The sequence below is a fragment of the Sphaerodactylus townsendi genome, linkage group LG08, assembly GCF_021028975.2.
Source record: "Sphaerodactylus townsendi isolate TG3544 linkage group LG08, MPM_Stown_v2.3, whole genome shotgun sequence".
NCBI classification, from domain to species: Eukaryota; Metazoa; Chordata; class Lepidosauria; order Squamata; family Sphaerodactylidae; genus Sphaerodactylus; species Sphaerodactylus townsendi.
In genome coordinates, this window is record NC_059432.1 from 53,505,113 (window position 1) to 53,518,575 (window position 13,463).

General features: G+C 39.8%; 1 protein-coding gene across 1 annotated transcript in view; it reads right to left on the reverse strand.

Moving 5' to 3' along the window:
- The window catches only part of ATRNL1 (attractin like 1), a 575,975-nt gene that overhangs the window by 531,203 nt on the left and 31,309 nt on the right, over positions 1 to 13,463 (reverse strand). The window contains exons 7-8 of the mRNA XM_048507055.1: positions 11,438 to 11,693; positions 997 to 1,180 (exon numbers count right to left, since the gene is read on the reverse strand). Coding sequence (XP_048363012.1) covers positions 997 to 1,180; positions 11,438 to 11,693 — 440 coding nt within the window. The remainder of the gene's footprint in view (positions 1 to 996; positions 1,181 to 11,437; positions 11,694 to 13,463) is intronic.

The window sequence follows — 13,463 nt, forward strand, 5'->3', positions numbered from 1 at the left end:
ATAGTATAACTATGTCTACATGAGCAGATAGCTGATAATCTAATTCTCAGTCTCGGCAATGAATATAGCAGGAGGCAGTTTTACCTCTCCTCTTCATAGTGTATGTAAGAATATGAGGAGAGGGAAAATATGTGCCTTATAGTATGCATTCCCAAAACCTAGTGTCTAATGTCCATCACAATCCAGCCTATCTGAAACATTTAGGAAAAGTGTCCCTTTCCCAGTTTGAAGGGCTCATTGGAATGCAATTAATTAGTATCAGAAAAGATGATTTTATTCTAAAAGTAATTTAATCCATAGTTTCCTGAGCAGAGCTGTTCATGTTTCAAAGTTCGTATAGCCTAGTGGTAGCGAACCTTTGGCACTCCAGATGTTATGGGCTACAATTCCCATCAGCCCCTTCTAGCATGGCCAATTGGCATCTTTGAAGTTTGATGAAGGGAGCTTTGACTCTTGAAAGCTTATACCTGAAAACCTTGTTAGTCTCAAAGGTACTACAGGACTTGAATTTAAGCATCCTAGATGGTGGGAAAGGTACAGAGACCACAGAGAGCAGAGAACTCAGTACTGTATGTTTGCAGGATGTGTGGCATTTCTACCTCAGGGAGCCCCGAGTCATTCCACCTACGTGTGGTATTCCTCCTCTACTTTGTATTACTTCTTTGGCTATAGAAAAATAGCACTGCTATTGGATATTACTACATAGCACATGAGGCAAGGCTAACAGATCCTTATTTAAAAAGGGGGCACCCTGTGTCAATCTCATACTGTACCATCACAGCATAAGCTAGTCAAAAATCCCACAAAAACATTCATGGAAAAGATACTATTGCACAATATTTTAATAATGCAGAAAAATTAATATAAAATAGAATGCAAATATTTCAAAACACTGTTCACTCAAACCATTTCATAATCATTCTTAGGTTTTATTAGATACAGAATATTGCCTGTATGGCACACAACTATTAGAAAGCAAAAGAAACACCTTCTTACCATGTCCGACTGTTAACTTCATACTTATAAAGATCATCAACCAATCCATATTTGTTACCAGGCAACGCTTTGTATCCACCATGAACATAAATAGATTTTGTTGTATCATCATACACGCTGGTATGGCCATATCCACCCTGCACAATTGCCCCTTTTGTTTCTGGCACAAGCCACGAATTTGATCCTTTAAAAAAAATGACATACATTGAAATATCCCCTCACCAGTATATTTTGTTCAGATAAATAATTATTATAACACAATTACGAAATCAGTATAACCCTCAGTCTAACCTATTTTGCAGTGCTAGTGTGCAGGTCAAACAAGGGATGAGAGAATGGTATATGCCACCAACAACTCCTTGAAAGAAAGGGGGTAAGATCAGCAAATGTCTGTTATATGTCCATTTAAATGCAATCATCTCCACATTTTTATGTGTACTGTAAGGTCATGTAAATTCGTATCCGTATACACTTACAGAAAGTAGAAATCAATATTAACCATTTATGTAGCAGTTAAAGCATCATTTGTACTTTCGGGCACATACAATTACTAGGTATTGGAAATTCTATTTGTGTGAATGACCAACAAGAATTCACAGGTGCCTGGTCCACCCCACTTCAGTCCTTCTTGATGAATAACTGCTAGTGCCCAAAGCTATCTAGTCTTAAAGAACCTTATTTTTTCAGTTGCTTACACATACTTCTTTAGGAAGAAGGAGGAGTTTTGATTTAATCTCCACTCTTTCTCTCCTATAAGGAGACTCAAAGGGGTTTACAAACTCCTTTCCCTTCCCCTCCCCACAGCTACCCTTTTATTGATTGCCTTGCTATTTATTTATCTCAATCTATCTTCTTCTGATCTATTTATTTATACTTTTATTTTATACTTTTATTTTATACTGTTAATGCCAATAAATGTATTGAATTGAATTGACAATAAGGTTGCAATAAACCCAGAGTATCCTTATAATGCATTTTATGAAAAAGATAAACATTTCACAGAACCTAGTAATATAAACATGGCAAACCTATAAGAAACTATCATACTGCAGATTTTTTGTTCTGCATTTTTGTGTTGTTCGTTCAGACGCATGCAGTAGGGCTCTATTACAGCATCTTTTTGGTTATGAATAAATATATTGCTCTCTGGTACAAAGAGAGAAAAGCTCACCTATGGATGAAAACTATGAAGAGAGAAGAGCTATAAAGACACCCCTTAAGAAGTTTCTGAACTCGTTGCCCTTTTCATCATGGTTGTTGAGCTGCTTGAACTCTGGGAACTGAAAACGGTAGCTAAAACCTGGACTAGAGAAGAGTAACTTTGCAGTCTTGTGGTCTGGCAAATTTGCAAGATGCAAGGAGGGATTTTTTTTAGCCCAACGTATTGCTTATTCAAATACTGTGCTATGAAGTTCAAGATTTTGTGGGTTCAAAATCACAAAAATCTATGAGAAATAGACGCTCAAATTTTGCTAAATAGGAAAACAGTTTGAGAGGCATTGGTAAACTCAAACTTCCTCATTTGTCAATTACTTTTTAGACAGATGTCTGGATTATATTTTTCTAACATTGTTTAAAAATATGAGTAAAAGTAGCTACTTGTATGTTATGAGGTATTACAGATTTTGATTAATAATTCATAACTGAGATATCATAGAGTCAACAAGCTTTTCTCTCTTTGCCCATTAACAACTGAGATCCGCTGTTCCCCCCTCAGAGTCAGAGGAGTGAAAGGCTGAACGCCATCTGTTTTAAACATTTATAAGCTTGGAGCGCTGCATTTTAACTTGTATAAATTTTAGTATTTTATCTTATTATCCACTTGTATGTATTATGTTGTAAACCGCCCTGAGCCCTTCGGGGGAGGACGGTATAAAAGTGGAATGAATGAATGAATGAATGAATGAATGAATGAATGAATGAATGAATGAATGAATGAATGAATGAATGAATGAATGAATGAATGAAAGCACTTGCAAGCTGCTCTTAAATACCTGTATGAAGAAACAGCAAAGTCAGCAAGATATTACTCAGCTGCTGCTAACCAGCAGGATCTTCCTCAGCTCCTCCACAGCTAGCAGTTTTGCAGCAAAAGTTAAACTGTGCACTAAAATGCTAATATTGAAAGAGTCTGGTTAGTCTGTTGGGGAAGCTGGTTCAAATGTTCTGCGACACTATATTGTGCCCTAGATCATGCTAGATTTTAGTTCATGAAGGCAGGGATACAGGAGCAAGATGTCTCAGTAAAACCATAAACAGCAAGGACTTGATACATTTGTATGGTTTGGTTGTTGATTTTTTAATGTAGCTGAAATAGCCTTCTCTACTTTTGCTTATTTCATATAAAGTGACTGCTTATATAGACACTCATATCCACCCAGGTGTAGTCTATTGCATCCTTTCTAATCAACAGCTATTGATGACATCTTTCCTTTAAATTCCACATTTGTAGGCTCTTTCATCGAGCAAAATCAAGCAAAAGCTATCTTCAAAAGGAATATTCATTGAATATAATTTGATAAATGTCTCAGTTTGATTTCTATCATCTGGAAGCCTAGAATTGTATTTATATTCTTGAGGTGTTATGATCACCTTTGGGGTTGATAGGAGAGCAAAGAAGCTTCCTTTTGCCCTTTCATGCTGTTGTGAGAATTATGGCTTTGGGGAATCAATAAATCTCAGGAGAGGAATTGTGTGGATCGTTTTACTAACTTAGACCATAAAGCTTTTCTGGGCTAGTCCACAGGGAAATTTATTTTGCTTCAGGTTAGCAATACCTCATAAACTTTCTAAGAATCTCAATGTGAGTCTCAAGGAGAGCATAATATTATTGTTTTGTTTTAGCTGAAGCTTAAAAAGTATCTTTTTATCTTAGAAAATTTCTCAGTAAAGTATCTTCTGGACCGACTTGTTTGGATTAGTAGCAGGCTGGCGTTTGTTCTCAGAGCCAAAATGACATTTCTTTGGCTTCAGAAAAATAACTAATAGCATTTTTGGCTCTGATTAAAGATTGCCTTTTTTTCTTGGAAGAGAGTAACATGCACTTCCCTCTGCCAGCTTACTGAAAGTTAACCAAATTGCTCCAGGGGAAATATCTAAGAGAAATGTAATGACTATGGCAATCCAAAGGTTTTTACATTGTACATGAGAAACAATTCATGGTGATAATGTTGTTATAAACCCCATTTTGAGAAAGTCTAGCTGAAATCTTCATAAGAAAGGTCAGTAAGTTTCAATGAACTTGTGTATAGCTCGAACTAGTGGGATCAACTTTCACAAGTCATGAGCCTAACATTAAGGCACAATGGACAGAACTGACTCTGGAATAACAGTTAAGAATCCGCATCAAATAGTGGTATTGCAATAGAAGCTCAGGCAATAGTTCAGGGCAAGGAAAGTCTGAAGGTTAACACAACCTGATGGATTAATGGATATATGGTTCAAGAGCAACATAACTACATTTAAGGAGAAGTCCAAGCCCACTGTCAACTTTCAAGAGCAGTTCAAATTCAGTTGACAAAATAAGAGTCAAACTTCAGACATAGTTGAGGATTCTTAGTTTATGAAATTGCTGCAGAAAAGGCCATCCTACAAATGAAACCTGGTCTCCATGTCAATCTCCAGCACTCAATAAGTGCAGATTCAAAGACAGTTACAATGAGGACTGCCCTGCAGTTTCACATGCTAGCAAAATGCCTGCCTGGTGGTATGTGTAATTGGAATGAGGGAGGCTTATGTATTGCAAGGAGTCTGGGTTGACTGAGTAAAACTCTGAATTCCCCCCATGTGGAATTTATCAGGGGGGAATGGTCAACCCTGTGTTACGCTAGCTCAGGGGTAGGGAACCTGCGGCTCTCCAGATGTTCAGGAACTACAATTCCCATCAGCCCCTACCAGCATGGCCAATTGGCCATGCTGACAGAGGCTGATGGGAATTGTAGTTCCTGAACATCTGGAGAGCCGCAGGTTCCCTACCCCTGCGCTAGCTCAATAGTTAAAACGTTTTAAAATGGTGATGGGGAAGTAACTCGGCTTGGCAGCAAGAGGTAGACTAGTGGTGGGATCTTTGTAACAACTATACTATAAATTGGCTTGAAACGTTCCACAGAGAATACAAAAGAGACCAAATTGAATTTTAAGTATTTTTATAAGTTTTTGGCAAAAATATTCACACAGTGAGACGTAGAGAAGCTTACACGCAGTTTCTAAGAGATATAAAGAGGATGGAAAAATAGGTTTGGATGAAAGACTAGGAAGGAGGTTGCAGGGACTTATACGTTACCAAGGTTCAGCTGAGAAGTTCTTGGAGAAGACAAGGATTCAAATGACCAGCATCATGTCTCAAAACCAACCAGACACAAGAGAGGTTCAGGCTAGTAAAGAGCTGGAACGAGCCAGCGAGCTCACTAGGAGCTAGCTAGCTAGCCAGCTAGCGCTACAGATAGTAAGGAGCAGCAATAAGCCAGCCTGCGAGCCTGCAAGCCAGCCAGCATGCGAGCATGGAACTTGGGGTGCACTGTACTTTTATACCCCATAGCATAGTTTGGGGCCGGAGCAAGGAGCTCTCCTCCTGAAACTTCTGGATTTCCATGCTGGGTTTGCTGAGTTGAGCTAGTTAATAGTTCATCTATTGATTTCTAAATGTCAGGACAGTAGGACCAATTGTCTTGTGATTGGATCAGGGTTTGCCTTGAATGGCTTGGGCAGAGTTTTTTTTAGGAGTCTCTGTCCAGATATGTTATTTAAATTTGGCTGAGGCTTTGAGTGGATCAGGGAAGGAACGATTGTAAACGTTGATAATTGCTAAAGGTGTTTAGATAGAAATCTTGTGACAAGGTGTATCCCAGTTCCTTTGTGTTACAGTAACCTTAGCAGGGTGTGGTAATCAAGATACATCCCACTGGATTATTACAAAGTGCTTGGAATAGGATAACTAAAATAGACCGGAGTACATTACTGAGACCAAAATCACGGACACAAAAATCCAGACTGATGTGGTCAATGGACTATACACCTATGTATGAAGTGATAAGGAACAGCATACTAAGGAATTGGCACGTGGTTAGAGATTTACCTGGATGTGATTTACCCCCATTAATAGGTCTACGCCGAACAAGAAATCTGAGACAAACAGTGGTCAGGGCAGACTTGCTGGATAAACATGGACCAGCTCTGACACAATCTGGACATTTTCCTTGTAACAAATGTGCACAGTGCCAATGCTCTCTATCAACTGCAACAATTGATATACCTGGATTAAATTTGCAATGGCGATTGAACTCATATACGTCATGTGACACACGGAGATGTATATACTGACGCAATAGGTTGCCCTTGCCCAAAACTTTATATTAAAGACGTTAGCCAGATTAAGACTAATCCAGGGTGGCAGAGCATCGCGAGTTGCGAATCAGAACTAATGGCAAGCAGGAAGCTCCCTTGGTGGAGCATTTCCAGGAATTACAACACAGTGGGAAATGGGACCTACGTTTTTTGTGTATTATATCATATGCAAGAAGAAGATTTTCTGGGGGCAATGTGGAAAAAAAGAGTTGTTACAAATGGAAAATAGATATATCTTTAAATTCTCCAGACAGATAGAATAGGTCTTAACAAAACGCTGGATTTTGCATATCATCTGTAAGATTGGCCGGCAGCTGCACAGGTGGTTTCCTACTAAGGCTGTCTTACATGTAGCCTCCAGTCTATGAGGTCAGCTAAAAGACAAACGGAGAACTTGCAGAGATGGGAGCAGGCAACTCTTAATAGAGAGCCGGTGAGTAATTGGGAATAGAGATAGATGAGGTGGACTGGTGCAAGAAAGATAGGGAATAGGCATAATTTTTTGATTTCCAGAATATATGTATCTGTGTAATCTTAATTTCAGATATACCCATTAGGAGCCCTTCAAAGAACTGATGGAAGTTGTTTGGAACATATGTGGGCATGACTGAGGAAGAGCGCATCTAAAAACGCGTTCTATAATGCCACAGCAGGCGTTTCTATGGGACTATATGAAAGTGAAACTTCCTGGTTACAGTTGTATGAATATATGAAACTGCTACATGAAACCTGAAGTTTCTTTGGTTACTGAGTTGTATGAATATATGAAAACTGAAGCTTTGTTGTTTTCTAAATAGAAAAACTGAATGGACTAAGAGACTATTCATATGTTTAATTATAAGAGTTGAAAAGCACTTATGTCTTATTGAGAAGGAAATGTCGCAAATATTAATAGAAGTGTTGAATGGAAACAAATTAAAATATAAGATCAATGATATAAGAGCAGACCCAGCCAGAGTGCAACGTGTGTATCTTTGAATTTGTTTGGGTTAATGGTGACATTGCACTCTTAAAGATAGTTGGTGATAATCAAGATACATGTCCATGAGGCTTTCAGTCTCTGTTAGCTGGAATAACTCATTCAGTGATTTAATTTTGCTAGTAGGCCTTTTTGCACTTGGCCTGTTTTTGGTTTGGACATTCTGCTACACACACATAGTTGCTGATATTTGCCAGTATATTATTGTAGAAAAATCATATTAAATCCATATTTCAATAAGGCAGGGTGTGAAGGGTAGGGCAACACCTGTGTTAGGAATACAGAGCAAGGTTTTGTCCTCACTACTACAATATTTTATGAGAGAAAGTAAGGACGCTGGTGGATGCCCACTGGCGTCAGCAGGAGGATTAGCACCCACCTTCAACTCAAATTACAGTTTTTAGTGCAACAATGTCACAATCACACAGGGAGATAGCCTTTCAGGGAATTTATTTTCCTACAAAAGAATTTGCTTTACAGTAACAGTATACATCACAATCCAAATGGTCTAAGTCAGGCTTATGTAGTCCCTAATAAAGAAGGATGTATTGAGTTAAAGACACCATCTGGAATTTTACAGCTTTAAAAATGGTCCTACAGCTGCAGGACTGTAGATAAATGCTGTATGGGAATTTAGGAACGTTTACTGCAAAATGTATTGAGCTTCAGTGGAAGGAAGGTGTGGTGGTGAAATGAAACTTGAGAATTATCCCTTTCAAAACATGAACTACATGGTGTAGACCAGATCTTGCAAACTAAATTTTTTGTAAAAAAAAATTATAATCCATGTTTACATAAATGTCCAATGTAATAAAAGCTTTTCTGACTTTCTTTTATAAAGTCTGCATTAATATTTGATAAACACAATCTATTATCATTGTAAAAAACACAGGAAGTTGAGATTAATCTTGAACTACTAAGTAAAATGCATTTTTCCACTATGCAAAGCTTAAAGCTATGAACTGAAGTTTATTAAACTGTGCTCTGGAATATATCGTTTCACAAAACCTCTACAAATAAAATTTTAACATTTTAAAGGAAGTCATAAAATGGAAACAAATCCTACACTTCAGCTGCAGCCCAAGTATAAACTATTCAATGAACAATAAAAAATGCATTTCAGTTTTTAAGTGAAGCAGAAGCCTTCTTTGTAATCTACCCAGCCATATATCTCACATACAATGAAACCTGAAATTCTTCCAGATCTTTAATACTTAAAAGTACACTTTTCATAGTGTTAACTATTAATGAACTATGCAGTGTCCCAGTATGTTATTGTAACTTTTTATTTTGTTTTTCTTCACTTATATTATGCATTGTCATAGCAAACTATGCAACAATTATTTTGTTTCAAGTTTTATACCACACAAACGTAGTGTACAAAAACTGGGAAACCTGATGGCTTCTGTACTGGTTGTTAAGTCTCTTCAGAGGGGACTAGAATCAGTTAATGGAGAAAATGGCTGCTATGGCATTATGCACCATTGAGAGCCAGTGTGGTGTAGCAGTTAAGAGCAGGTGGATTGTAATCTGGAGAACCTGGTTTGATTCTCCACTGCTCCACCTGAGTGGCAGAGGTTTATCTGGTGTGCCAGATGTGTTTCCGCACTCCTACATTCCTGCTGGGGAGACCTTGGGAGCTAGCTAGTCACAGCCCTTCTTTGGAACTCCTCTCAGCCCCACCTCCATTCCCTCAAGATGGCGCCTGTTGTATGAGGAGAGGAAGGAAAGGAGCTTGTGAGGAGAGGAAAGGGAAAGGAGCAGCAGTGGCATGAGCCAAGCTAAGAGCTGGTGCATTCTGATCTGGAAGGAACTGGGTTTGATTCCCCTGTTCTGCCACTTAAGCTGTGGGAGGCTTATCTGGTGAAACTAGATTAGCTTTGTGCACTCACCACACACACCACAGCTGGGTGACCTTGGGCTAGTCACAGTTCTTAGGATCTCTCTCAGCCCCACCACCCACCTCACAGGGTGTTTGTTGTGAGGGGGGAAGGGCAAGGAGATTGTAAGCCCCTTTGAGTCTCCTACAGGAGAGAAAGGGGGGATATAAATCCAAACTCTTCTTCTTCTTCTTCTAAGCCACCTTGACTTTTCTTACAGGAGAGAAAGGCGGGGTATAAATCCAAACTACTACTCCTCTTCTTCACTGAAGCACCTCCCCTCATTAAACTTTAAACTCCACTTTCCTCAGGTTCCACCCCCCTTATCTCCAGGTATTTCCCAATCTGGAGCTGACAACTCTAATCCGGAATACTATTGAAGCTTTATTACTTCAAAGCACTTGTTTTAGATCTGATCATTACTACTTCCCCCCCCCCATTTCTTCATTTTTCTCTCTGTTACATTTTAAACTCTACCCTTTTTCCTTCTTCCTTCTTCTCTCCAACCCTAAAATATTTAACCCCCTACCTGTTTTGTCACTGCAGGTCTCCCATTCCCTTACCTTTAAATACTTTCCCAATCCCCATTTGCTTATTCACAAAGCTTTTGTTCCAAGGCTCACCTGCGATTTTTTACTCAGCTAAACTGACAGAAACTGCACAGCTTAAGATTCTAACAGCTGATAGTTATAACATACAGAACCTTTCTATCATTTAGTAACAGCTCAGACAAAGGCTAGTGGAGGCAAGTTTCAGGTCCAGGCAAAGGCAACCAACCCAGTGAAATGTAACATGTTATGATGAGATAAACAGATCTGCAACAGCAAGAATAGGAGAAGATTCAGTATAGCTATCTATAAAATTCTGACTACTGCATTAATACAAACTTGCTTCAAAGAGGAATCACGATTGACAAGTCTGCAGGTATTAATTTAAAATCATTAAAGATTCCTACATGCAATTTAAAAAAATAGATGAATACCTTGGAACAATAGAAAAATAAAATTCTTCACATTCTTGTTTCTGTTTAGCATTAATTAATATCTACATTTTTTATGTTCCAGGGATGTTCAAAGGTTTATAGAATAAGAAGATGGCTTTGGATTTTAAAAAAGTATTCTGTTGCTGAGTAATATTTTTTGTTTGTACTCTTAAATGAACAAATTGACACTGGAGAGTAGCCGGCTGAATTCTAGTGCAACTGCAGAATTTAACATTTCAAGGGGATTAGAAATTTCTGCAGTCGTACAAATAATAATGTGAAACATATCCACAAATATCTGTAAAATCAAGCATAATAAATGCTGAAATCAATTTCAGAAGGAAAATATCAAGAATCAAATGGACCCTTCAGGTGAAGAGGCCCAAATTTCACCTGTTATCTTCAGAGAATTTTGAAGCCTCCATAGCAGCCAGTGACGAAGGGAGGGGGAACTGCGCCCGGGGCATGAACTGTCTGTGTGCCCCCTCCCACTCCCACCCTGAAACACCCCCAACATGCTCCAGGCCATGCCCCCGACGCGTGACTGCAATGGCGGTGTCCGGGGCAAGCCGCCTCGGAAATCCCCATTGCAGCTACATCCCTGATAGCATTTATTTACCTACCCCCTACATTTCTGGGCAGTACTAACCACCTCCCTTTAAAAAAAAGGGATTGGCTATTCAAGGAAAACAATCAAGAAACCAAGCTTGTAATAGCTGCCTTACTGCATGTCCCCTTAGGTGCCCCATGACAACAGTTACTGATGCCTGCCTCATGCAGGGAGAGTGGAAGGAGGAGAGATGGACCATGGGCCAATTGAGAACATCTTGGCAATTCCCTCCCCAAGAAATCCAAGGAAGCTACTGGCATTTGTAAGGCTTTGGTTTAAAGCTAGGGGAATGAGGCAGTGGCGTAGCGCCAAAGGGACCAAGTGGGGCATGATGCTAGGGCGAACGTGGAGGGGTACAACCGGACCACACAGAGGCGTGGTGGAAGTTCCGGGGTGGACGGTGCTGCGGCAGGGGTGCAAGGCTCGCATGTGCCCAGGCGCAGTTCCCTCTTGCTCCACTTCTGGAATGGGCAAAAACATTATTAGACTACTCAAAGCAACTTCAGTCATTTGGATATTTAAGTATCTCCCCCTGTTCTGATATGCATCATATTTATTTACTTTTATTAAAAGCATTTATAGCCCACCTTTCTTTCTAAACGCAAAAACATAAGGTACTGGACATATTAATAAGAAAGTAAACTTACTAATGTAGTACTCTTGAACACTGCTTGTGTAGCCATATATTACAGAGTAACCAAAAATCACAATCATGACAACATCTTTGTTATCCAGCTCCACAATGTGTGCAGAATGCCCTTCAACTGCATATTGCTGTCCATGTACAAGTACTGCTGGAATTCTGGTAGTCCAGGTCTGACTGGGTATGTTGAAAATCCATAATTCATCAGTGACATTCCCAGTATTTGTTTCAACCTTGCCTCCATACATGTAAATGTCATCCTGTAGTAAAGAGTAAATATTATCAAAAAGCAGTAAATATGAGAAGTTAGATATTGCTATCGTATATTGAATAGCTAACTATAATAAGAATTCACACCCAGGACGTACCTTACACAATAGAGCAATAACTGTGTGGTTCAATTAAGAAAATCTTTACTGATAATAATGTAACAACTATTTTTTCTTAAACATCGAAAGTCATATTTTATAGCTTATAAGCTTTACACAAAAGTAGACAAAAGTAAACAGAAGGCAATGCTCTCAATGAAACATCCAGAAATTGTAGTCAAAGATGCCACCTCTGGATTGATCTAGCATTTCAAATGTTCTTCTTCATGTTTGACAAACTACGACACATGACATGGTGCCTCTCAGGCCTTTCTTCAACAGCTGTATGTAATCTCAATCAGTAGCCCTTCATTTCTCCCTTAAAACCAAGTTGTCCACACAGCTTCTAAACACCTACTACTCCCCATTTGCTTTATTTGTTTATTAAAACACATCCCGCCATTCCCCTTGGTTGAAAGAGGCTTACAATAATAAAGACACCCCAGCTAAAAACAAAAATAAAATGGCAAGGCCAAAATCCCGTCCCCCTTAAAAGATCCCTGCTATTTAAACCCCCTCAAAAGCCCTGGCAAACAGACAGGTCTTGCAGTGCTTCCAGAAGGTCTTCAGGGATCCCAATCCTCAGAGCTGGAGCTATGATGGAAAAGGCCAAGGTTCTGGTCGAGGCCAGATGGGACACCCTACATGGTGGGATAGCCAACAGATGGTGGGATAGCCAACAGATGGGATAGCCCTACATGGTGGGATAGCCAACAGATTCCTGATAATCATAGCTCAGGGGTTGGGTCTGCAACCTGCGACTCTCCAGATGTTTGTGGACTACAAATCCCATCAGCTCCTGCCAGCATGGCCAATTGGCCTTGCTGGCAGGGGCTGATGGGATTTGTAGTCCATGAACATCTGGAGAGCCGCAGGTTGCAGACCCCTGTATAGCTGATGCACAGGGACATACAGAAGGAGATGGTCCTTCAGATATGTAGGTCTCAGGTAATGAATGGCTTTAGGTCTTAACCAGCACCTTGAATTGAACTTGAAAGTGGATTGGCAGCTAATGAAGCTGTTTCAAAATGAGCAACATATGTTCCAAGTAGCTAGCTCCTGACAACAGTAGAGCTGCCACATTCTGGTCCAGTTGTAGTTTCTGGGTTGTCTTCAAGGACAGCCCTATGTAGAGGAACTGCAGTAATTCAGAGACACCTTTGGTTTAGGAGCAGCCTTCTGAAGTTTCAGTCAAAGCTGGTCTTCAGACAGACCTAGTTGTTTGAACCTTCTGTAGTCTCTCACAACCTACACAGACAGTTCACACAGAATCTCAAGGTAGGCTTTCAGCCACAAAGCTGACAAGTTGTTTCAAAAAGCAACAGGAAAGTAAGCACATTCTGCCCCTTGCCCTGGGAAACTTCTTCTTGTCAAAATGATTCTTTGGCCTCTTTGTCACCTGAGCCTTGAGTAAGTTCATAGTAGCCTGCTGACAAGCCACAAAGTTCTTCACCATCAATTTCCAGTCCTAATCTTTGCCTCTTGTTGCCTGATCCTGGCCGGGTCCTGCGGCACCACCAGTCTTTAATGGATTATTACTGGCTGCCAACCTCCTCTATTGCCCCAGAGCAGTTCCTGGCACCACAGGATTAGATAGGAATGGCAAAAGAACTGCATCGTCTTTTTCTTCATCCGTCCCACCATAGGTATACAGGTGGGAAT